Raw genomic sequence first — 25129 nt, forward strand, 5'->3', positions numbered from 1 at the left:
TAACAAAACAAAATATACTTTATTAAAATTAAGCATGTTAGCACCTCAGTGTAACCTGGAGAAGTCGAAGAGTCCAGCAGTTAACCAGTCCAGCAGGCCGAATGGCTGAACGTCCTGAAGTGCTTTCCAATGGTAGAAAAAGTACCACGACTGTTACGACACACACGTTGTCAAGAAGCTAGGACACACAACCGGTCTCGTTTGTTTGTGCTGCCTATTGTCTTGATGGGAGCATATAGATCTGCTGGACTAATTCAGACGTTAAATCAGATGGTGTAGCAGGTATCTGCTTTCCCTACCAAAAAAAAAAAAAAACCCAAACCAAACCAACCAACCAACCAAAAAAATTGCTGCTTACTTGGCTCGCAGGAAAATCAGTATACCACAGAGCTGAAGTTAAGAGCTACATACCAGGTTGGAGAAAATAAATTAAAATGAAATAATGGGCAATACTTAGTACATGAATAGACCTGTAGTATCCTTACAGTTGACCATCCAACTCAGTACACACGTTAATAGAAAAATGACCCATGCATCACATAGCAGGCTGTAGCTACCAATGCCTTTAGCTGAATGGGCTACACGATCAATAGATAAACCTCCCGCTACCAAAATCCCGCTGTGCCCTTTTGTTCAGTAATACAGAGTATCGAAACCAACAGTTGTAAAGCTACATTAGCCAGTGTTACAAAGATTACAAGATTTTCAAACTAAAGATACTTTGTACATTTAGAAAATACTCCTATAAAATTTAGTAAAACTGACATCCCGAACTACCGAGCGTAACGCACTCTGATTACAGGAGAAAGATCTTGCTGACCCAGAAGACACCTGGGCATTCCTCCCTCGAATGTAATTATGGGCACACTGTGGTGAACTGCCTTTTGTTTTCAACATCCATCGCTATTGAAGCCATATCCCCTAAGAACGCATCGCCAAGTGCACCAGATACCCTCCTCCTCCTCAGCGCTGAGGTACCTGTTCCACGGCCTAACCTGGAAGTACATTTTCAGGCCAGACTAGTAGCCTTGCTACCCTTACTCCACCTTCTTTCTAGCCAACGTTGATTTGGTTTCCTGTTGCTGAAAGTGAGGGGACTAATGCTGGCTAGAAACAGAAACTACACAATCATTCCACATAGATTTGTTACAATACTCTTAAATCTCAGTTTAGAACACGCAAGCACGTTTCAGTAAGGTCTTGCCTAATGTACAGATTATTAGTCATGCCAACTAGTTTAGGATTAGACAGCAGGGGTTTGCAACCACTGCAGATAAACTCGCTTCGCTTCTGTTTCATCCCGGTTCTCTGAACGAAAGCCAAGGATTTAAATTCCGATGTGTCACAAAGCCTCCGTTTCATTAGAGGGAGTTCTTAAGCCAATGAGATAAACTGCAGCCATCAAATGCCACCGGGTTCTTTGTACCAGATCGTAATCCTTACTAGTGTTGAGAGCATCGAGACATCTGTAACAAATACGTATGTACTGCAGAGAAAGCAGAAACTACGTAGTACAAGAGCACTCTTTAATCTGGGGATTCTTTCACGCTAGAAACAGCAGTCTTTTATGGCATCAGTAATTTACTGAAGAAACACATCACCCTGAGAGGGTTTCTAAAGCTTTCCTCGTGCCTCTGCTACGTGAGGCCAAACACGACATCGTTGTTCGTTCCTGTGAAGGGTACGGTGCCAACCACGCTTTCAGACACGTCTTCTCCAGGGGGTAGTGTTGCTGCTACCTCACTTAACGCAGAGCGAGTTTATTTGCTGAAAACTGACACCCTACGTCCACTTCGTGGTGACACGGGTCCCATCTAGACTAGAAGAAGCTCTTTTTGCCGCTGCCAGAACGGAGAGGATGCTGATGGGCCTGGCGTGAACGGGACACGGGCGCAGACGCCTGCAGTGCTAGCTCAGGGGTGACAGCGATCGGTAACGGGGCTCGGCATTGAGTTGACAGCGGCCGCCCCATCTAGGCGGGGGAATCCGGTGGCGCGGGTTTGCCGGGCTAGGGGCTGCTTCGGCGGGGGCAGGAGGGACCGGGCAGCGAGAGCTGGGGGGGGGCTGTGGGGCCGAGCCCATCCCGTCTCTGCTCAGTCCGGACACCTCACCGAGGCCGGCAAAGGCTCCGGGATGCGGAGCCCCGTTGCCCTGCCCGGCATCCCCCTGTGCCGGGCCCCGGCAGCCCTCAGAGGCCGTGGCGCTTGCGGGTCCCGGCGCTGGCGGCGTGGAGCAGCCGGTCCTTCTCGCGGATCTCCTCACGGAGCTGGGCCTCGGCCAGGCGCAGGCGGCGGATGCTGCCCTTCATCTCCTTCATCTTTACCTCCAGCAGCGCGATGATGTCGCGTTGCTCGTTCAGCTTCCTCAGCAGCTCCTCCGACGTGGTGCCCGACGACAGCGAGTACGAGTGGTCCGGGGGGCCGCCCTCCACCGGGCCCTCCTCCCCCGCCGCCGGCGGTAGCCTCCCGGGACCGGGCCCAGCGGCCGCCCCGGGCCCGAGCTCCACCTGCACCGTCAGGTCGATGGGCTTCACGTCCTCGGCCGCGCCCCCTGCCGGGGCCTCGGCAGCGGCACCGGGGCCCTGCGCGGCGGCGGCGGCGGCGGCGGAGGCGGCGGCGGCGGCGGCGGGGCGGGGGCGGCGGGCGGCCCGCTGCGCCTTGCGCTCGTTGACGCCGCGCAGCGGGAAGATGGTGGGGACCCGCACCAGGTAGGACTTGCGGCCGCCCTGGAAGTGCTCGCTGCAGACGCGGTGGCCCGTGGTGGGCTGGAAGGTGCTGAAGCAGCCGCTGACGCCCGCCCGGGAGACGTTCTTCAGCCAGAGGCGCCGCAGCTCCTCGTCCTTGGGGAAGGTGTAGAAGTGCAGCGCCTTGTCGCGGTGCGAGTTGTTGTAGCAGCCCGGCACACAGCAGGTGAAGCCCGGCATGGCGGGGCGGCCTCCCGGGCGGGGGAACGGACCCCTGGGCGGCCCCGGCGGCGGGGAGAGCGGGCGCGGGGGACCCCCGCTGAACTACAGATCCCACAAGGCCAACCGCGGCCTCTCGCCGCCCGCCAACGCCGCCCGCCGCGGCCGCACCGGAACTACGCGGACCACGATGCACCGCGGCGGCGGCGCCGCGCCGGAACTACCCGCCCCACACTGCGCTGCGCCCCCGCCCCCGCCGACTACCGCCCCCAAGGGGCGCAGCGGCAGGCCACGCCCCCATAGGCCACGCCTCCATTGCAACCCCGGGGCGCAGCGGCAGGCCACGCCCCCCACAGGCCACGCCTCCATAGGCCACGCCCCACCATCGCCCCAGTGGTGCAGCGGCAGGCCACGCCCCCTCCCCAGGCCACGCCTCCATTATAGCCCCAGGAGGTGCAGCGGCAGGCCCCGCCCCCCAGGCCTCGCCCCCTCCCGTGGGGCGCCGCGCGGCGATCTCGCGAGACGCGGCTGGGCGGGAGGGCGCGGCCGTTACCTCGCCATGGCCGACAGCCGCCCGCGGGCCCGCCGCGGGGCCAGGCGCAGCGGCCGCTACGTGACGCGGGCCGTGGCGAAGGTGGCGAATGGGGTCCGGTGGTCTCGCCGCGGGGTGTGCGGGAGGGGAGAGCTGAGTTGCCAGCGGGACCGGCCGTCCCGCGGTGCGGGGGGGGGTGTCTCCCGGCGCTGCCCGCCCGTTCCCGCTCGCTGTGAGGGAGAAGCGAAGCCCTTGGAGCAGGGCCCGGGGTCTAAAGGAAGCTCCTTTGCTCTGTTCCCCTTTAGTCGTGAAAAAGGGGCTGAAACCCCTGAATTTCTTGCTCACCGAGTAGCCATGGCCGTTACAGCTTTCCACCTCGGTTATGTTTTTTATTTCCTCATTTTGGGTGGTTTTAGGTCAGGGCTGTGAGGGACAAGGGGCCATGGGCTGTGCTTGCAAGTCCCTCAGGCTGTTGTCCATGATGAGAGTTGTGCTTTGAAACCCACCTCAGTAACACACTGTTGTGAAATATCTTCTGCCCAAAAGTGAAGCACATTGGTAAAAAACAAACGTGCACAATTTCTTTTTGAGAATTTGGAAAACATTTCATGTTAGCTAGTTTAGATTTTTATTAGAAGATGGATGATGAATGTTTTTGATGCTAAGATTCATCTTTAACAATGAAAATGGGATTTTTGAATTGCACATCTCTGATTTTTCTCTTTAGACTGTATCTGATTCGGGCAAGGAGACTAATTCTGGCAGACGCAGCACAGTGAAGCAGAAACCAACAGTGTTTCCTGATCTTGACAATGACACACCACGGATTGTGCTCAAGAGAATCATCAAGACCCGTAAGTATCTTTTTTTCAGGAAAACAGAGGACAGAAGGGCAATGTTTTGGTGGAGTTAAGAACAGGAGGTGTTCTTTTTTTAGCCTATTATTCTTACTGTGTTATGCAGAATGGAAGTCCAGACTGTTGTATGACTGATTTATGTGAAAGAGGAATCGCTGCAGTGGCAGCTGAATGAGGTTATGCGATACGGTTCTGTCTCAAAGACCAGGTCTTGTGTTGATGAAGTCATATTCTTGAAAATCCTCTTCACTCAGTCTTTTTATCCTGGTGAGCAAGCATGTAATCTTTATGCTGCCTTTAGCTGTGGGATTGTGTGTAAATCCTAGACGCGGGAGCTGTTGTGAACTTCAGCTTGGCTCCACTGCAGTATGTGGAACCCCCATGCTGCCATTTGTCCATTGTATGTGCCAGCCTTCCTAGGAGTAGAACCCAATTAGTTTTCACCAGGTCTTTATTTTAACCCGTTAATAAATGTAACTTACAGAATGTAGTGATTTGACACACTGCTGCATTTTGGCATTCTTGCTGGATTGAATTGTGGAAAGGAAATGTTTTGGTTTGTTGGCAGAACCACAAGTTTCACCTCTAACACCTCAAATACCTAAACATGAAGAAACAAAAGAAGCTCGATCAGAACTCCCATCTAAGAGGATTTCTGGCATGTAAGTAATTTTTTAAATTTTTACTTTTTATTTTTTACGCTACCAGGTATAGCTGCAGTTCCTCTGTTGGGACTGGGGAGCAGGACTTCTGTACTTCTGTTTCAGTGATCAGAATTGCTCAGGTGGGATTTTCAGAAATACCTCTCCAGCTTTAAAAGTTGTGTAGGAATCACTGGGACTAAGGGACTGGATAGTAAATACTGCAGGTCTGTTCTTTGTCCCCTTTCTAAATGCAGACTTAATATCTTTTTGCAGTGAAAATGGGTACAATAAGTCTCCTGATGGAAGCCTGCTTTTCTTAGTTTTCTGTGACATACTAAAATAGGTGTTCTTGGATCTCCCCAAGGCTGCAGGCGGTCTGCTGACGATGCTGGGGTGTAAGGAGGGTCTGCTGTGTCTCGTATTCAGAACACAGGCTGCTGTAGCTTTTTACAGTGTTCTTGGTTGTCCTTGTTTAGGGCAGTTAGGGGTAACTTCCTTCCCGTAGGGTGGTTTGGAGATGAGGTTTGCCTGAGGCTCAGCTGCTTTTATTCATGCTTTTATTCATTTTATTCATTCCGTTAATATTTTAAGTTAATAGGCCTGAGTGAATTGGAGAGGCTGAAGTGTGGTTCATTTACTTCCACTTTGTTACAAAACAGAGGAAAGCCAGTAGTGGTGGTAGGTCTTAATTTGCTTTAGTCAGTTTTGTCACAACACTTGTATGCATTTTTGCTTGCTGTAAAATAGGCTGTTCTAAATAATGTGATTTCTTTTGTCTCTAAACTTTTTTCATTGACTGTAAGCAACCTTAAACAAGTCATCTAAAATATTAGATAAACTTTTGTCTTTCTGTTTTGTTTTTTTTAATAGAGGAAGAAAAATCTGAGTTTTCTGTAAGTGTGGTAGCTTGGTTTCTTTTGGGGTGTTTTTTTTAGATTAGCAGTAAGATGAACAGTATTATTTTAATTCCTCCTTGATTTTGCTTGTTGTAGTTCTTTAACACCTCTGAATGTGCTTCTCATCAGCCTGTCTTTAAATGAAAAGATCAGATGGTTGGATCTTTGCAGGGTTTTATATTCCATATGTTAGCTAATTGTTGAAGTTAGACAGGTATAGGCTTTTTGTCTTTTTTTAAAATCCCTTCACGGCCTTCTTTTAGTTGACGTGAACTTTCTTGAATTTGGGAAGACACTGCTTGCCCTAGTTGTAATAGAATATTCCAGGACAGATGCGAAAAAATGAGGAATCTTTTTTTCCCCACTGCTTTGCATTTGTTCCCCATTACAAGCCACTAAATTCTAATGCTTAGGCTTACATTATGCTCGTAACAAGAAATGAAACTTATCTACATTTCTGAGTGGTCGAGAATGTCTTCTGTAAGGGGAAAAGACCTGTAAACGTGATCACCTTACCATTTTTGCTGTACTGAAGCCATGTTTGTGGCAGCAAAGGATACAGAGCAGTCCGTGCTCTGAATGCAGGGCCTTGGCTGCGGGAGGGATGCTCTGCTCGAGTTCTGCAGGATGCACTGCCTTAACGTGACCTTCATGAGAGGGGATTCTTGAAACTTCTTGGTAAAGGGGGAAAACAACTCATAAACTTACTTTCTGATCCTGATCCAGTGCCTGACTGGGATATTACTTGCCTACGCTGTGTACCAGTGTGCTTTGTGATATCTAATGTTTCATGATGATGGCTTTTTTATTTACACTGTCACAACTGACAAACCTAGTCGCTCCTGTGTGCTGTTAGAAGAGAGCTATGCAGCTTGTTGGAAGTCCAAGCTTTTACTTGCCTGACCATTTCCAGCCCTATTGTTTTGAATATACACTCAAGTTTTGATTCTCTTTGTGAAATTTACTTTGATTTAGTAGGAGGGAATGACACATTCCTGCATTTGCTGAGCTAATCACCAATTAGTTCCTTACTTCTGCTGCAGCAAGGACAAATAATTTGTTTGCTTTCCAGCATCGTTACAGGGAGCTTTCTAGGGTAGCTAAGTGATGAGGTTTGTCCTTTGTTAAAGGCTTGGTTTGTATTGGTAGGGTGGAAATGCAACTGCCAGACTTTGTTCCTGAGGACACATCTATCACCACATTCCATGTGACTAAGAAGAGAAAGAAACTCAGCGTTTCAGAATTTGAGAGAGCAGCAAACAAACGACTTCCCCAGAACCAAGGTAAGGCTGTAGTCAAAAATTACCTTGTTCAGCACTGCATTTGCTGTCAACTGACTTTCACCTGCTGCAATTTAGTTCTTTGTAACTTCTGAGCTGGGCAGTTGTATGTTTGGAAGCAAGATTGCAGCATCTTGTGCACAGGGGGTAGTGGAGACAGTAAAAGCCCCCTCCTATCAAATTTAAAATAAACCTTTTTGAGCCAAGTTACACGCTCTGCCCTGACTGTATATACCTCCTTAACAATTTTTCCAACTTGGTGCTCTTTGAGTTTTGAAGGGTCTCCAGTTCCAGAAACTTGAAAATACAACAAGCTGCATAGTTTTTGTTGCAACGATATCGTGAGTTATAAAGTTCTTGTTTGAGAAAAAAGGGTCTTGTAGTTTTTTATAAAAGAAATAATGTTTTATATTGGAATAAGTCTTCCCTTTAAACATAAATTTGCAAATGTAGAAATATAACTTTAATTTTAGTTGCAGTTTGAGAAGCAGATAAAACTCCACACCTCGGTTTACATACCCTATTGGTAGTAGCAACTAGAGTGGAATTCAAGGGTGGGATTCAGCTCCAAATTACAGACACTGGTACCTCAGCTCTGGATTATAGACGATCTGTGCCTGTGTGTACACTCGGTAACTTGAAGTCCTAAAGTTTAGGGGAGATCTAGTCAGTGGAGTATGGAGGCTGATGCAGCTCACCCTAAAGTAGACACCTACATTTCATCAGTTGTGCTTGATCATAATGGGAACATAGACACCCGTGTTTGGATATTTTAATCTGGAGCTGAATCCTACCCTGACTCACCTGTGGTCAAAAAATCAACTTGTCTTTAGCCTGATACCTGATCTGAACGTGTTCTGATAAGACGTGGACAGCTCTGTAAAAGCAGAGGGGGCATGCTCTAGTATTTTCTAGTATGAGCATGATTATGTCACTGCTCTCCAGATCTGCTTTTGGGTTTTTGGGGCTTTGTGAGTAGAATAGGTTTGAGTTACAGTTTCACCAACAACCTGTACTTGTAAAGCTTCCACATGCTTTAATGTTTGGTGTGGGTTTTGAAGGGTGGTTGTGACTGAGGCCCTAGCGTAGCATCTTGCTATTAATGTGGCAAGATTAATATGATTGAGTATGAGGGCATGTGCCGCATTAAATTTTCTTTGAAATCACTGTTTATTACACTTTCAGAAAGTGCGTATTAGGATTCTAATACACAGTTCTGAAACACAGACAAGAAATTGTAAAGTGAACCTGTCACCTAATTCTGTTCTCACCAATATGTAACTTTTGAGGACTGTAGCATAACTGGCTCTAGAAAGAGGAAGATCCATTGGGGTGTTCCTGTAGCCTGTTGTGTAGTGTGTAATTTCTCAGCTAATGTGTCCCCGACTTTTTCTAGCTCAGTCAGCGTTGGACAGTACTACTTTGGCTCGGTGAGTTTAAACTAAAATCTCTTAACTTCTGGCTGTCCTAACTACCTTGATTCATCACCTGTGTAGTTGTGAAGAACAGTATAGATACCTGGGTTCCTGATAAAGACCTATGTTAGTAATAACACATCACCTCCCACTCTGGTGATGGAATTTGCAGGGGTTACACTACATACTTTGTGATTTTCAGAAACTGTGGTTCTGCACTGTATACCCAGGTTGGTCCAGCTTGTATTGCTACGATTGCTCCTCTTTTTACTTATTAGGATAATTTCTTTTTTCCTTTCATTCTCATGTTTCCAACAATAAATCAGTACGCAGTATACCTTAGAATATTCTCTCTCTCTCTGTTAATTGACTCATCACATCAGTTGCATCTATCCAACTTTCCTGGACTTTAAAAGCTTTCTAGCAAGTCAAAGAACTTATTTTCCTGTGTTGCCTGTCTACTTTCCTAATGATCCTAGCCACGGTTAGCAATTTATTTCACCTTTCTTGCTGCAGCCCTTGCCTGTGGTCCCATGCAAGGTGATTCTGTACTTCCTCCCTTTGAATCCTCTGAACCCATTTTTTGATTGGACTTCCTGGAGAGAGGGACAGGAAGTAGCTGAATGTGGCCAGTCTCTTTAGGATGCAAAATATGTACAGTGAGATGTACATATTTTAAAATATGTACAGGGTACATCTCTTCCTGAGCTTTGCATGTTGCTATCTTAGCGCCCATCTCAAAAAAGTTACAGGTAGCTGTACTTTGCTGTGAATACTGATACTGAGCATCATCAGACTTGTTCTGAAGTCCTCCTACCACCCCGCTGCCATCTAGAGGACATCTTTACTCTCAAACATTTGTTTTTCTTGGGTTTGTTTTTTTTATATTTAAAATTTTTAAACTTCCTGAACCTTTGGCAGATATGTTGTTGCAGCCCTCTGGAGGTAGGAAACTGTAAAACTGTCTGTTTCCTGATCTCTGTGATACATATCCTGATGTTAGGTGATTTCATGAAATTAAACTATTTGTTTAAAGTAGACTGGCATGTAATCTTCAAGGGTTTTTTGGGGAATTTCCTCCTATTTAAGGGATTTGTGAAATCTCTCGCTGTTAGTGGCACCGTGTCTGTAACCTGAGGGTAAAAGGGGAGTGTGTAAGTTTTGAAAATTATTTCTTCCCTCCTCTTTTTACAGATCTCTTCGCATGTCTCTTGGTTCCTTGATTCCACCAGACACTGTTGAAAAGAGAGGCTTGCTCCGGAGGCCAAAAAATCGCAAAGCTATTGACATGGAAGCTTTTGAAGGCGAAGTGAAAAAGAACATGCTGAAGAGTAAAGGTTTCTTTTGTGGTGTTACTTCTGTTTCAGGAGGGCCGGCCTTATATAAGGTGGCTTTTAGAAGCAATTAATGAAGTGTGCTCTGTATTTTATGATTTAAAGGCTACTAAGACATTCACAAAATCCAGTGTAATTTGGGGAGCAAGATTAGAGTGAGGCTCTCCATCTGTAGTTGCTTTGATTCTATGCACTTAAATATGTGCTCTACCCAGTTTGGTGATTGATACCACAGGAATCGTTTGGGATCATGTTCATAACTGTGGGGAGAAGGTTTGGTAGGGAAAGTTAGGGGCACTGAAGTGTAGCGATACAGTGCCAGTGTTTGATCTGTGGAGGATGAATAAAATTTGGTTGAATGACTTAAAATTTGACTTGTGCAAGTCCTGGTAATTTTATGTGTGTCTCTATGACCTTGAACAGTTTTTAACGTAAAATTTGTTTTAAAACTTTCTAAACAGTACAGGACTATCTTGTGGACTCACAAACAGCATCTGGGATCCAAACAACCATACAGACAAGTGGTGCAGAAATGCTGAATAACACGGAACTCTTTGTTCAGCCTCAGTTTGGTGAACAGAGCCAAAATAAGCTTTCTGCTCATGAACCACAGCTAGCAGATTCAAAAACTTCACCACAGAGAAGCAAGATTTCTGATGCAGCTCAAGAAGCGAGGCTGGTGGGCCTGGTATCCAGAGTGGGCACAAATGAAGGAAGGACCCGAAGACGTTCTGAGGGCTTAATCCTTGATCATAAGCATGTTGACAGAATGACTCGTGTATCTCCAAAAACACCTGCAAACCAGCAAGAGGATACGCAGGATCATTCCCAGCAGAGTAACCCAATGGAACAGCTTTCTCTTTTGGAAGAGGTGGTGGTTGGCAGTGAGTACTATGGGTTGGGACTTGGGGCTTAGTGGATATTCTCTGAAATCACAGAATGGTTGAGGTCAGAGGCACCTCTGGAGGTCATCTTCTCCAACCCAGAGCAGGTTGCCCAGGACCATGTCCAGGCGGCTTTTACATGTCTCCAAGGATGGAGACTGCAAACTCTGGGCAACCTGTTCCAGTGTTCAATCACCCTCACAGTGAAAAGGTGTTTCTTTATGTTCAGGCGGAGCCTCCTGTGTTCCAGTCTCTGCCCGTTGCCTCTTCTCCTGGCACTGGGCACCACTAAAAAGAGTCCGGCCTCTGTCTACTTCACACCCTCCCTTCAGATACTTGCATATATTGATGAGTTTCCCCCCGCCCGAGCCTTCTCTTCAAGCTGAACAGTCCCAGCTCTTCCAGCCTTTCCTCCCAGAAGAGATGCTCCAGCCTTGTAATTGTCCTGGTAACCCTTTGCTGGACTCCAGTATGTCCATCTCTCTCTTGTACCGGGGACCCCAGAAGTAGGTGCCGTAAATTGGTCACAAATATGGTGAGATAAGGAGATAACATGTAGGAATTGTAGACAGAGTTAGAAGGAGTCTCAGAAGGTTACTAGTCTAGACATTTACCCTGGTAAGGTCATTTATGTGTCACAGTTATCTGCTTCACTGTCTCCAGGGCCTTAAAAATCCCTTGGACAGAGGTAGTCACCTCCCTGGACACTCTGTACCGATGCTTTCCAAGGCCTGTCACTGCCAGTTTTTTCCTGGTGCCTGGTATATCTCTTCTACATTCATTTCCCTGTAAATACCTTGTCCTGGCTGTGTAAATGGGAGCACATTTTCCTCATATTGCATAGCCCAGGCCCCAAGGCATGGTTGCAACCCTAAAATTTTCTTAGTGACCCTGAGGCAGCTAGCCAGGATGGGATCTGCTGTGGTAAATGGCCTTGTGCAGTTCTTCAGTCAAAGCTCTCTGCTTTCCATGAAGTATAGACAGCTAATGTTTCTTTTTAATTTAGTTTTTTTTTATGATCCTTTGTCAAAAGGGCCACAGAAACGATATTTAAAGAATGGTTGACGTATTCAGTACTGCTCAAGCCAGGAGAATAGTTCTTGCCCTGGAAAGCTTAGAAATTAGTTAATGGCTGGTGGACTGTTGCACCATACTCTGCTTCTGGAGGGTTGTCTGGGGCAAGTTTGGTGGGAAAAGATGTTTTGAAAGGACATGGGAAAAGATGAACAGGAAGAAAAGGTTAGTGGCTCTGAAGAGTCCAATGGCAGGCACTTTTAGGACAGGTAGATTAGATAATGTGGAGAAAAGGGTGGACACGTGAAATAGGGACTGGATTAAATGAGAGGAAGAGGAGGGGGAGTGAGAGCTTATCTAAAGATGCTCAGATTTGTAAGGCATTAACATCAAAGGGTAATGGTTACATAGTTCTGCTGTTTTACCAAAGGTAGCTGATGTCAATGTTGCTCCGCAGTGTGAACTGAAAAATAGTTGCAAGGACTTTTCCAACTGGTTCCTAGGATACAGTGTGACATCCCCAAACTGTTTCAAGTAAAGAAAGCATTTTCTTGTGTGTATTCCTCTCTCTGCTTGGTTGGTTTTTTACTTACTAGAAAAGCTAAAAGAAAGTTTAAAAAGATACTGGGAACACATTAATGCTCTCAATTTCTAGCTGTTAATAGATGGAGCTCCTTGTCATCCAGAAGCCAAAGGAAAGGTTTCGGCTCCCCAGTCCCTCTAAAGCCTGAGAGATCTTTTGGGATGTCTGTGAGAGAAGTTGTGTCCCGTATAATTAAAGACCTAGATGTAAACGATACAGAAGGGATGGCTAATACAGTGAACAGAGTGGAAGAGATTTTCAGAGAGGGTAAGAAATGCTTTCAGTGTTGCAAGGGAATGGAGTACTTTGATTAAAACCGAGTTTTTCGGGTGACTTGTAAGACTTTATTGTGCAGTAGATGCTGGAGATAATTTAATTCAAGTCATATCAGAGACACTGTGAGCACTTCCAGACAAGCTTTCTCAAAGTAGGCTGTGACTTGCCCATGTGCTTTCTTGTCAGTATTTGCTTTGTTCACAGTGACTGCAAATAGAACAAAGGTTCATACCTTTTGGTAGGTCCATAGTACTGCTCATCTTCCCATAGGAAAGATGAATAGCTCCCTCTTGGCGGGGAATACGTCTGGCTAATCACTCTGTTTGTATACATTTTAATGCTTTACTAGATTTATTTAAGCTGTGTTGGCCATTATCTTTCTCCACTACTAACCAGCATCTTTTAAGACAAGGGCTTGAAGGTTGCCCTCCCATAAGTAATAAAGGCTGTCGCTAGTAGGTTGGGCTTTAATACCTCCTTGTTCCTGGAAGAGAGCAAGTCATGCAAGTTGCCTGCTTTCACAAGTACATTCTTAGTTTTCTCTGAAATCCTTTTGCTTTAGAATAAGATGATAAAAACTCTGCACAGATGCTGAGGGTGGCAGGTGTTATGCAGTCATTCCGTAAAGCTTTGGGTATGTGTGGACACATATTCCCATATTTTGTCAAATTTCATTTTCCAGATTCCAGTTTAGGATCCTTTTTAAGCCTTTCCCATTGTCCCTTCAACAGTGTCTGGAAATGAGAGAAGACCATTGCCATGCAGGCTTAATTACTTCTGAAGTTTCATATGAATTATCTTGTGGCAGTATGGACACTGAGCAGTCTATAGCATCAACAGTTTTGTTATTAGAATTTTAAACTGAATACTTGCAGTGCCCATAAGTAATTGCTTGCACATACCAGGTGTATCAGCAAAATTAATTATGTTGCCTTTTAATCATGATAATACAGCCTTTTGTTTTAAATAGTTCTTTTAGAATAGTTCATTAAGGTAGCAGATATTCTGCACTTCTAAATTTACAGTTGTGTAAGGTTGGCATCCTGTAACCTTTCTTGATTCTTTTGTCCTGTTACATTTTTACTTGGGTGTGCCTGTGGAGTGTGAAGTCTAAACGGGATGTGACTCTTGAGATTGATGAAAGTCACTTCAGAATTGTTACAGTTCTGTGAACACCAGCTCAAAGCTTGGGGGATGCTCAGAAAAATCAAATAACATGTAAAAATGACTATGAAAGGAAGAGATGACAAAATGTCACTTGCCACTTCAGAAATGATTGTTGTGCTCACCTTTTGCATACTGCGTGCAGTTCTAACCTTTCCATCCCTAAATAGGTTTAACAGAACTAGAGAAGGTGCAGAGAAAAAGTTTTACCATTAATGATAATCAAATATATAAAGCAGTTTCTGTACATTAAATGACTAAAGATAAGGACTGCTCAGCCTGGAAAAAAGACAGTGGAGTGAAATACAAGAAGCTTAAAAAGAAAAGCATTGAGCAGCATGGAGGAGATGATTCAGCAAACATTGAAACAAACAGCTCCCTGATCTGTGAGTGCAGAAACTAAAGAGGAGCAACTGGCACTGACAGCTGGCAGGTTATACTGAACTACAGGAGGTGTTGCTGCTGGCAACAGGTGAAGAAATCAGTAAAAACTGACTTGACTGTGTCAATAGCATCTGGTACTCCACTGTTAAAGTACCGTATCCCAGCAGGGATCCAGCAGTGTGGGAGATTCACTGGTGCCTGTCTGCCTTAGGCAGTCTTAATTTAGAGTTGAGCTTTTGTGCTCTCCCCACAAAGCTGGTTAATATTTCACTTAACTTTAGTCAAGATTTTGCCCTGCGTTGCTGTAGGTAGCCCAATATTCTGGTTAGTGAGATTTGTATTGCTGATTTTTGCATCACCTTTGGCCAAATTTCCTTGTCCCCTTCGCTGGGGCTTGGGGCTCCCAAGTGTGAAAAATCCCAGTCATTGGAGAAGATGGTAAAAATCCACTTTTACAGGTTCTGGTTTGGAGCTAAGCCAAGATTTCCAAACACTTCAGCACATGAGAATACTATCAGAGTTCCCAGCAAGATTTCTCCAAAATTACCTGTGTTGATTTCTGCTGGAATTGAGCTACATGGTAACAGAATTGTGGACTATAGGTTTGGCAGGTAGGGAAAAGGAGTACTTACGTACTCTTTGGTACTTCAGCAGCTGAAATTTTTAAAGACATGCAAATCACATGTTCATTTATTTCTCCTCATGCTGCCTGCTAGAGGCTTTTCTGGGTTGGTTAAAACCACTGCTAGGTGCTCCTCTCTTTGTAATGCTATATATATCTCTTGCAAAATTGTTTAGCCAGAAGAACTGAGGAAGTGGGCAGGAGAATCTGAGTGCAAACTTCATGTATTGTTAGACTTAAAAGAAATTGATCTTTCACACAACCACCAAAAGTGAGAATAGATGTAGAGATGACAAATCTGGAGGAGCTCTGTTAAGTAAAATTCCTTCATTGGGATCTGACATGCATCCTAATTAGGTGGCTGTAGAGCAAACACAGGAAAAGTGCATTTTTCAGTTGTAAACTTTTGGAAGGGAACTGCATCTGCTTCTCTTATTTATAGCTTATGGCTACTCCTGAGTTTACTTACCATGAGTAAACTTTATCAGTTGTTAAACTGTATGCTGGTGATTGATTGGAGGGTTTTTGTAGGTAAGATTGATGATAGAATTTCCTGTTTTAACTGCAGATCATCGTGCAAATTCTGGATATTCTGAACGTTTGGAAAAGAAACTGACCAAAAATGCAGAATCACAGGTAACTACGGCACAGCATGCCAGAGTCGAAACGGAAATGACCCCTTCAGAAGACGAGGGAATAGCAGAAGGCAGCGTTGAACACCAAGGCTCTCCCAGAGGTGGTAAGGACAACCTCTAATACTGAAGATTATCTCTAATGCCAGAGACCTCTCAAGCTGCATTATTGGCATCAGTGTTGGGAGAGAGACCTGTTAGCTCTTTTTGCACTCTGGAATTTGGGCTAAATGCTGGGAAAATACCTAACTAGTTGTGGCATTTTAAGCTGAAAGACTGCATTCTGCTCAAATGGAAAACAAAATCATATCGGCAATACTGCTTAGAAATATATAATTGTGGAAAGTTTAATTCAAATTTACCAGTGGGAGTTCTAGAATCAGGCAAAGATTGATAAAACTTGGAGACCTTCTAAGTGCGTTGGAAAATCAGAATCTCCCAAGTTACTTTTCCTGAATTGCTGGGTTCTGTGTTCAACATGCTGCAATAAGGCTTTGATAAGACTTCTTTTGAGATAAAAGTTCTTATTAAAGGAAGTTCATTTAAAAGGAGCTCAGATAAAAATTTCACTCAAATCTCATGGGCTTTACCAAGTGCTATTTTTTTTGGTGTGACCTCTGCACACCTAGATGTAGCAGAGGGAAAAGTCGAGGATTCATCAGCGCTTTAGCTTATCTAGCTTAGTGTATTGACACCTTAATCCTTGAAGATAGGAATATAATAGATGGCAACGTTGTCAGGAATGGAGAGTTAGGTTTCATTCTCATGAGTGCTCTGAAATTTTGACTATGATACTTGTTTCAGTGAAGTATTTTTCCTGCTTTGGAAATCTAGAACTTGAGACTGCCAAAGGTGTTGGAGCTGGAAGTCTGGGCAGGCATTCTCATGCTGCTTCCTTCTCTGAAAAATCTGGGATGAAGCCATTAAGGCAAGCTGCTGAACAAGCAGATGAACTAGAAGATGAGCCTATCATGATAGAATTGGATGGTCTGGAAGAAGAGCCTACTGAGGATGAAGCTGAGGACTCTGGGAGTGAAGGTAAGAAAACTATTGCAGCAGTAACAGAAGGCAGTTGGAGAATTTTTCCCTGTTACCTCTCAATAGATGGAGGAACAGCATAGGTTAATAACATGATTAACTCTTTAGTCCATCGGATAGTCCAGGGAAGCTCTTGGCTGCTATTCCTGGGGCCAGATTGTTACTGGCTCATCAGGTGCTTCAGGAACCTAAATCATCTTGTACTTTTTGAGGTGAAGGTAATGGAAGTGCACAAATAGACAAAACTGAGTGCAGAGTGGCTTTATACAGTGACAGACAGTTTTCTTCCATTTTATTATTCCTTCCTTCCTGACTCCTAGTTTCATGCTGACTTCTTAATGTCTTAGCATTGAACTACTGTTTCCACAGCCACTTACCTGACTCCAGACTTGAAACCTAATTTAGAACCCCATATTTTATACATGTAGTTACAGATTTCCTTTCTGGTTAACCAAAAGAGTAGTCTGGCTTTCCAGAAAGCTGAGAGGAAGTGTCTGTTTCTAAACAGTTCTTCGGACACTGCATCAGTCTGCTCTGTTGTCCCAAGAGTGCTTATGCCTTTTAGAAGAACATACACCTCAGACTGAGTCCTCTGATCAAGGCCACGTTTGAGAATGCCCAGAGTGTGTTTTAGTGGTGTCTTTCTGGGACTGGTCTTAAAGTCTTCTGAAGTACAGTACACCCTGAAATAAAAAACTGAGCTAAGGACATCCTAAAAGAATCCCATTGTGCCAGGATTTGAGGCACTGTGGGAAGTACAGCTGTAAGGAGAATATGAATGCCTGTATGTGTTTGTGCAGTGTGCAAGGCACAAAGGCGACAGTTGAACTGGTACCCTTTTGTCTTAAGAAAAGCTGTAGGTGTTCTTAGGGCATCTACAACAGTGTGTCAATGTGCTTTAACACAGCTGTGTGAAGAGATGGAAAGATCTTGATGAAGAGGTCTCTGCTGATAGGGTGGAATGGTAAGAGTAGCATCTTACAAGTCTCACTGAACAAGGAGAGGAAGAAAAGAGGAAAAATTATGCATTCTTGTCATAAAATTTACTTCAGAAACCTCGGTCTCTTCCCTTGCGTCCTGCTCCCTGTCCCTCCAGCACACAGACTTCAGAAGAAGCTACTGCAAAGAACCATGGTAGTTCACCCAGCCCTGCTTTCTCTGAGGGACTCCTGACCCTCTGAGTTGTGGAGTTTAACTCTCAGTAGTACCTGAGGCCTCTAGTAGTTGGGCTTGTCTACTATAAGAGGGCAGGTGTCCTAGCTCTTAGGGAGGGTTGCAAAGTTGGCACCATTACCAGAAATGCTGGATTCTTGGGCTGCACTCGGCCTGCAAGGGAAACTGGCAAGCAAGAAGCCCTCCATGACCACTCCTCTTCTAGACAGGAAGCTGCTCTGTATTTCTGTTCTGTTAAAGTTGTTTTCTTTCCTGCTCTTGCTTGTTAAGAAGTGAAGAACTTCAAGGGTGAAGTTAAAGGATGCCGATTAGACTTGGAGGAAACTGATATGGGTAGTTCACAGCAAAGAGGAGGTGAGGTACTGACTATAACCTGAGCTGTAGCTGACGGGACTTTATGAAAAGCTGTGAAGGTGGGAGATGCTCATAGACTGACCCTTGTAATGTGATTTTCTTGCTCTGCTTGTCCTGTGTTCAGGAGAATTTGCTGCTGGTTTAGCAGGACGGCAATGAGGTAGCTTGCAGACTTTGAAGTTCTTTCTGGGAAAAGAGGCTGCAGCTTCTTGGCAGCTTAAGCTGACCCAGCCATCAGCCCCTGCAGCCTGTCCCTGAGCGTGTGTTCCTGCCCGGGGCCGAGGGGCAGCCCCCAGCCTGCACAGCAGGAATTGCAGCAGCCATCAGTCGCACTGGTTCCAGGTGCCGTGGAGCCACAGCCTGAGCGCAGGCAGTGTGGCTGTGGACCAGATGTGTGGAAAGCTGGCACTGCTTGCTGCAGAAACTCCAAAAATAGAGTTCAGTTCCTCAAGTACTATTTTTCCCTTAGAGGTTTCCATGAAGACACCCACGTTTGTCCGTGCTGCAGCCTACAAGCCACTGCTGTCAACTCCACACCCTGCAAAACCTGCTGTTCCCAAGTAAGTCTAAGTCACCTTCAGCAGTGGCCTGGTAGAATTGTGTCTGGGGGGGTGTAAGCATCAGGGGGAGAGAGTGCCGAGCCCAGCTTTGTCAGTTGTTGTGTGCTTTATCAGCTGCAGCAGAGAGCAAGCAGTCCTCAAGTCTTTAGTTCATTCACTGCTGTAGCAGTTGAATAAAGAGGTCTATCAAGCGAATGCCAGTACTCTGCCCGAGCAGATCTGATGTCTCAAGTCTTTCCAATGAATGTCCTTGTAATATTTTCTTGTGCTGAAGACTAAAACTTTTTCCTAGGAGTTTTTCAACTCTTAAGCTACCCTGGAGCCATAGACTCCATTATGGGATGCAGAGGCCCTTGCAGAAGAGGGGGAAGTGCAGATTATGTTATTGATCATATGAAATGACATATTTGTATTGACTTTAGAAGCCTAAAGCTGTATGCAGTTGCCATGTACTGAGTATAAAACGAAGCTCGCCTAGAGGCAGAAAGTGAACCTGTCCTCTGCATTACTCCAAATTAATTAACATTTATCACTCTCTTAACTGGAAATTTGGTGAAGCCATATGCTTCATCAGACCCACTAATAGTGGGTCCTAAGGAACAGGAGGAATTTTCTGGCCCGTGACTCCAGATTTTAGTTAATTGAAGCAATAAACAATAAAACCAAATTCTTGTGCCCTTTACTGCTGTGAACAGAGGTGAATGATGCTTACAGAAGGTGCTGGATGATTGCTATAATCATGAATAGTGAAATACATTTATAAAATAGAAAAAAAGAGTCTTTGATACTCTGCTGAAGTGGAACTGAACGAATGCAGATTTGCTTTGGGATTTTGCACTGGGACATGCTCTTTTTATATATATATAGAGCATGTCTGAATACTAATTCTTCTGTAGATAGTGCTAGTCCTCACTGGCAAGAGACATCCATGTATTTGGATGCACGTTCTTTATAGGAATTTCTGGGTGTTAATAGACTGACAGATTTTCAGGCTGTGCTGAGATAACAGATGATCATAATTACAGGTTCAGAGCCTCCATTACAGGAAGCTGTAACGCACGGTTTGTTTGCACTTCATGTAATCAGTCTGACCCAGAGTTGGCCTGCTTGCTTCCTGAGATAGCAATGCTCACGCTACAAGCCTGAGGAATACTCTAGGTTATGTAGTGGAGCAGTAACCATGTGACAGCCACGCTTAAAGACATTTTGCTGTAAAATAATCTCTTTATACTGGTACAATTCTGCTGTGATCAACTATACCAGATTAGGGCCACAGAATGTTTCATTTAGAAACACCAAAGTCCATACAATCACTAAACTTCAATTTTTCCCTGATCCTGTGAAACGAACATTCATGTATAAACATTTGCAAACGGGTAAAATGAGGCACAGAAGCAGTAACCAAGATGACTTAAATCTTGACTGGGTTTTTTGTCTCATGACTACACGTATGTTATCTCTGGGGCTGATCTCTTCCACCTGCCCCTGAAGTTTTGTGAGAGAAGAACATGCAGGTGGGCTGGAGAGAGAATCAAATGATACCCATGCCACCTCTGTGGGTTTTGTGTGCGTTACCCTGAGATTCCAGGGCTTTTCTGTTGTTTTCCACTTGTCTACTGGGTGAATCTGGGGATTTCACTTCCCTTTTTCATGTTACAATTTTTCCTTTTTTAGAATGGAAACCAGCTGTAATGTCCTTTGGGACTGAGTCTTTAAGAAAAAAACCCAACCAACCCCAAAATCCACAAACCCCACTAAACAGAATGCTCGTGATGGTGTAAAAGTGTACCCTGCAGAGCAGACTCTCCTGTCTGCAGGTGCAGAGGTGGCCTGTGGATGCATCACACTTTGGGCACTCCTGGACAGTTAAAACTCGGATGCAGTGAAAACTGCATTTCTGTGTTGGAGGGAACTATAGTTTGCTGCCTATTTATTATGTTAGCATGCTTATCTCAGGAAATGTGAGCCTGGATTCCTTCTCACAAGGTCATAATGCCACATGAACTGTTTCCAAACTTTGTACTTCGTAGGCATGAGGGTTTTGAAGAATTGGGAGGGGGAAGGAATTAAGAGCTGGACGTAGTTCTTACCCCTTTAAATTCAGCATAATGTTTGCCCAAACTCAGCCTGGTGTTCTCTGCCTCTCCCCCGTGTTTGTTCATTTGATGTGTGAATTTTCAATTTCCCCCAAAGGTCTCCCCTCCAGCCGCTGCAGGGTAAGCCAGTTCCAAAGAGCTCGGGAGTGCCACAGAGGAAAACAAGAGAGCCTGAAGTAGCAAGTAGTTTGATAAAGAAGATATTTAGCCATTATGTGAAAATGCCAGTGACCAGAGATGCGTTCAAAATTGTTGAAAAATGGTAAGCAACAGCAAACTGCTCCTCCTCCCACTCTTTTTAGTCTTTTTTTTTTTTTTTTCTTTCTCTCTTTCTTTTCTCTCCTGAAATAACAAACCTGTCAGGAGTGCTGCTGGCAAGCTGACAGCCCTCCCTATTCAGCTGGGGAGAGTCACGGGAGGGCTGGTTACAATGAGGACAGGAGAGTGCTGGGTGCTTTTGGCTGCTGTGAGGGTATCTGTGACCAACGCTGCCGTGCAGGAGCTTCTGGGTTTTGTCCCAACCAGTACAAATTTCACCATTCCCAGTGTTCTCTAGCTAACAGCACACGAATACCGTTAGCATGTTCCGTTAGGGAGCGGGGTGGATCTGGAGTGCTTCTCCTCCTGCAGTTTTCCCTGGCAGGCGAGCAGCTCTAGTGCAGCTTGCCCTACAGAAGTGGGTGAGTAGTTGGTGTTCACACACTTCACAGCCCGATTTAATTTCCCTCCTCAATCCTCCTTCAGCTCCGAGAGATACTTCAGGCAGGTGTGCAATGATCTGGAAGCTTACACCAACCATGCTGGGAGAAAGACAGTGGAGAAGGCTGACCTGGAAGTCCTCATGAGAAGGTAAAGGGAGGGTTGTTATTAACCTGTAGTAGTGTTTGGTGATGCTTTGGTAGCCCAGTAAGACTCTTATTGCCAGGGTGTGCACTAGCAGTATTTGCACAGTCTGTGTGGTATCTTGTGATTTACTCTGTGCGATGCCCCTCGGCCCTCTGTCCCAGGAGGGGATTCGTGGATTTGGGTTTTTATACCCCACGGTGATGGTGGTGAAGGGGCAAGAGGAAGTAGTGAGGGGTTGGGAGTGCAAGAGGAGGGGGATGCGTGCAAGGGCGAAGCAGTTAGGGCTGGGAAGTGAACGGTGTCAGTAGAAGAGGCAGAGGAACAGTAAGTGCGAGGCTGGGCTGCACCGTTCGCACCCCTGAGCGATCTCTTTGCTCACTGCTTGTGACTGAAATAGCGTGAGCACTTTCACATGCCCTGCTGACTGTTTTGATGACTTACTCTTCCAGACAAAATCATAGACTATTTACATTGGAAAAGACTTTTAAAATCATTGAGTCCAACCCTTAACCCAGCACTGCCAGGTCCACTGCTAAGCCATCTCCCTAAGCACCACATCTACACGTCTTTTAAATACCTCCTGGGCTGGTGACTCAACCACTTCCCTGAGCAGCCTGTTCCAGTGCTTGACAACCCTTTCGGTGAAGGATTTTTTTCCTAATATCCGATCTAAATCGCCCCTGGCACAACCTGAGGCCATTTCCTCTCATACTGTCACTTGGGAGAAGAGTCCAACACCCACCTCACTACAACCTCCTTTCAGGTAGTTCCTGCTTCTACAAAAGCTAATACTTAGGGTTCAAGGTGACAGTTCCTCTCCAGAGCAGGAGAATGAGCCTCCAGCCTGGCAGGCCAGGGCTGGCTGCTCCTAACGACGCTGTGCTGCCACTCGGCGAGCCCGGAGAGGAGCAGGCTGGCCAGCAGCCTGGCTGAGCTGTTCTCAGAGCCTCTCCACTCTGCTTTTCCCTCTGGGCTCCCTCAGCTCCCCCATCTCAGGCTTGAATTTACTTTGTCCTGTGACCAAAACTCGGGATTTGTTCTTGGCTTGGGAGCCCTCTGTAAAACTCTGTGGGGCCCAAAAGAAATTAATTTCTGCTCATTTAAAGTCATTACTGCGGGTTGTTATTCATTTGTGTCCAACTGGAAGAGTTTTCAGATGCGATGTAAAGTCATCTGGGGGATTTTGTGGGGCACATCTGATTGAAGGCACCTCTGTCAGGTGGAGCTGGTGCTGCTGTGTAAAAAGAATAATCTGTTGCCATCCTGGTCCAGAGATTTTAATTTTTCCACCTGACAGGTGTGTGCTGAAGTTAGTATGGACAGGCTGAGAGGTGTGATGGTTCAGCTGGCCGGGTCTGAGGATTCTGTATTCTTGTTATTTTACCTTTTTCTAGATGTCTTTATGCCTTTCCACTGCTTCATAAAGGAATCAGGAGTTGTTGTTAGTTCATGAATAAGAACAGTATTTCTGTTCCTTCCACAAGGAAAGCATGAAGAAATGCTGCTTTTTTGTTTCCCTTTCTACAAGACTAGGAGACAGTGATTTTTCAGGCCAATCAGCTAAACGGTGTACTAGAAAACTCCACGGCCTATACAGTTTGAAACTGCCAACCACCTCTGAACTGGGAATGTAAAAATCTGCTGGGTAACGAGCTATTTGCTTCTGTTCCATCATTCTGTGTATGTCTTTAAATAGTAAAATTTATCCCATGGCAGGTGGATCGTGAATTTAAAAAGCAATGAGCATAGTTATGCTTTGGTAAAGATCGATATCACTGTGATAAACACGTGGCTGGGTGGGAAGCTGCTCTGCAGTGACCCTCTCAGTCCACTTCCACGTGTGGGCAAGGCTGGTGTCTGCACTGGCCATGGGACCTGGGGCATCACAAGTAGAAGTCTGGAGCTCTTCTGTCACAAGCAGCTGTTAAATGCAAAAATGTCACTGCAAGAAAACTTTACTCGGAGTGGAAACACTTTTCACTAACTCCTCTGTTTGTTCTCTGCTCTCCTCTTTTTGAACAAAGACAAGGGCTGGTGACGGACAAGATGCCGCTGCATGTGCTGATAGAGCGTTACCTGCCTCTGGAGTACAGGAAGCTCCTGATTCCAGTTGCTGTGAGTGGAAATAGAGTGGTCCCCTGCCAATGAACGTGCCCCTCTGGCAGCGATGGCCCTCTGGGGGGGGAGGGCAGGGGGGGAAGGTGCCTGCCTGCAGAGCCTGGCTGCGCGTGGTTCCCTGGAACTGCCCCCAGGATGGTTTTCCACAAGTAACCAGTGGGGCAATAAACGGTGGATGTTCTCTTGAACTGATGCTGGTTGTGCTGTGGCTGTCACGCCAGCCTGCTGGATCTCACCGACTGTTACTACGTGTAATTAGACTATTCTGAATTTTTTATGTTACCTTTGAATACTTGTACAGCTCTGATAAATAAAATATTGTACGTATTCTGTGTGATGCAAATGCTGCTCATTCCAGTGAGCTGAAAGGCTACTGCATTGCATTGTTCAAAATGTTCCTAATAGGCATTTAGCTGTATTAGATGCTCTTCATACTAACTAGTTGTTTGCTTCATACGAACTGGTTGTGTACAGCCTTCCAAAAAGCAGCAGACCCTTGTTAGAGCTGTGTATTTTTCTAGAGCGGGGGCTTTCAAACCTGGGCTTTGTCCCCTTTTGCAAGTCTAGTCTGTGTCAAGAGTACGTCGTCATCTACCCGTGACCACAGCTGTTTGCTGCTGCACATTGAAATGGGAACATATGCTTTATATATGGCTGAATCTCACGGGGAATTAGCAGGCAATAATTTAAGACTATTTGAGAGATGAATTTTTCTGATGCACACAGGGTAGGGAGACTGGGGGAGACTGACTCAGGCGGAGTTAATTGCGTGCGCTGGGTTTGTGTGGTGGTGGTGGGGGGTGGCTGCAGGAGTGGCCTTTAGCCCCCCAAAACAGACCCAGCACTGAGGGAGGAGCCCGTGCAGGAGCAGGTTTGCTGACGGGGACCTGCGGGGGACCCACAGTTCCTGAGGGACTGTATCCCACGGGAGGGACCCCACACCAGGGCGGGGGGAAGCGTGAGGAAGGGGCGGTAGAGACAAACTGCTACGGATTGACTGAAACCCTGAGTTCCACGTCCCCTCTGCGCTGCTTGGCAGGGAGGAGATTGGGAAGAAGGAGGGGTTTTAGTTTTTTTAGTTTGGTCTTTGTTTCTCACTCTCCTCTTATTTTTAACTAGCAATAAATTAAATTAATCTTCCCCAAGTGAAGTCTGTTTTGACCGTGCCGGTAATCGGTGAGCGACGCCCTTGTCTTTATCCTGACCTGTGAGCTTTTCCATCTTATCTCCTCCCCCATCCTGCTGAGGAGGGCGAGCGAGGGAGCGGCTGGTGGGTGACTGGCACCCAGCTATGGCTAAATCTCCCCGCTGAGGTTTCATACGGGTGGTTGCTGCACAGAGGAGCTGGTCTGCGCTGCGCTCCCTTGTGTTCCTCAAGCAGGGAGACAATAAAAAGCACAGTTGTTGTGTGTGATTTTAGTGCTGACGGCGAGCCTAAACCACGCCAGCAATGAGGTCAGCCACAGCAAAGGATTTCAGGAGCAACTGTGACTTTGTAAAGCAACTCAGAAGCTGGGGAAGAATG

General features: G+C 45.8%; 2 protein-coding genes across 6 annotated transcripts; one reads left to right on the top strand and one right to left on the bottom strand.

Annotated features, from left to right (window-relative positions):
• On the bottom strand, positions 1 to 3096 carry THAP11 (THAP domain containing 11). The gene has a single exon (XM_074839319.1). The coding sequence runs from the start codon at positions 2921 to 2923 to the stop codon at positions 2189 to 2191; it is 735 nt and encodes a 244-aa protein (XP_074695420.1). The 5' UTR covers positions 2924 to 3096; the 3' UTR covers positions 1 to 2188.
• A 343-nt stretch (positions 3097 to 3439) lies between these two features.
• On the top strand, positions 3440 to 23931 carry CENPT (centromere protein T). Of its 5 annotated transcripts, none has more exons than XM_074839314.1 (14): positions 3440 to 3536; positions 4162 to 4288; positions 4860 to 4953; positions 6981 to 7114; positions 8508 to 8541; positions 9721 to 9863; positions 10322 to 10744; positions 12414 to 12608; positions 15350 to 15526; positions 16254 to 16457; positions 18454 to 18544; positions 20738 to 20902; positions 21385 to 21489; positions 23511 to 23931. In XM_074839314.1, the coding sequence occupies exons 1-14, from the start codon at positions 3462 to 3464 to the stop codon at positions 23632 to 23634; spliced, it is 2091 nt and encodes a 696-aa protein (XP_074695415.1). In that variant the 5' UTR covers positions 3440 to 3461; the 3' UTR covers positions 23635 to 23931. The 5 variants fall into 5 exon arrangements, with proteins under 5 accessions (XP_074695415.1, XP_074695416.1, XP_074695417.1 ...); XM_074839315.1 differs by having other exon boundaries at positions 15356 to 15526; XM_074839316.1 differs by having other exon boundaries at positions 9721 to 9857.
• Positions 23932 to 25129: the final 1198 nt, after the last annotated feature.

Source organism: Strix aluco, chromosome 14, assembly GCF_031877795.1.
Source record: "Strix aluco isolate bStrAlu1 chromosome 14, bStrAlu1.hap1, whole genome shotgun sequence".
NCBI classification, from domain to species: Eukaryota; Metazoa; Chordata; class Aves; order Strigiformes; family Strigidae; genus Strix; species Strix aluco.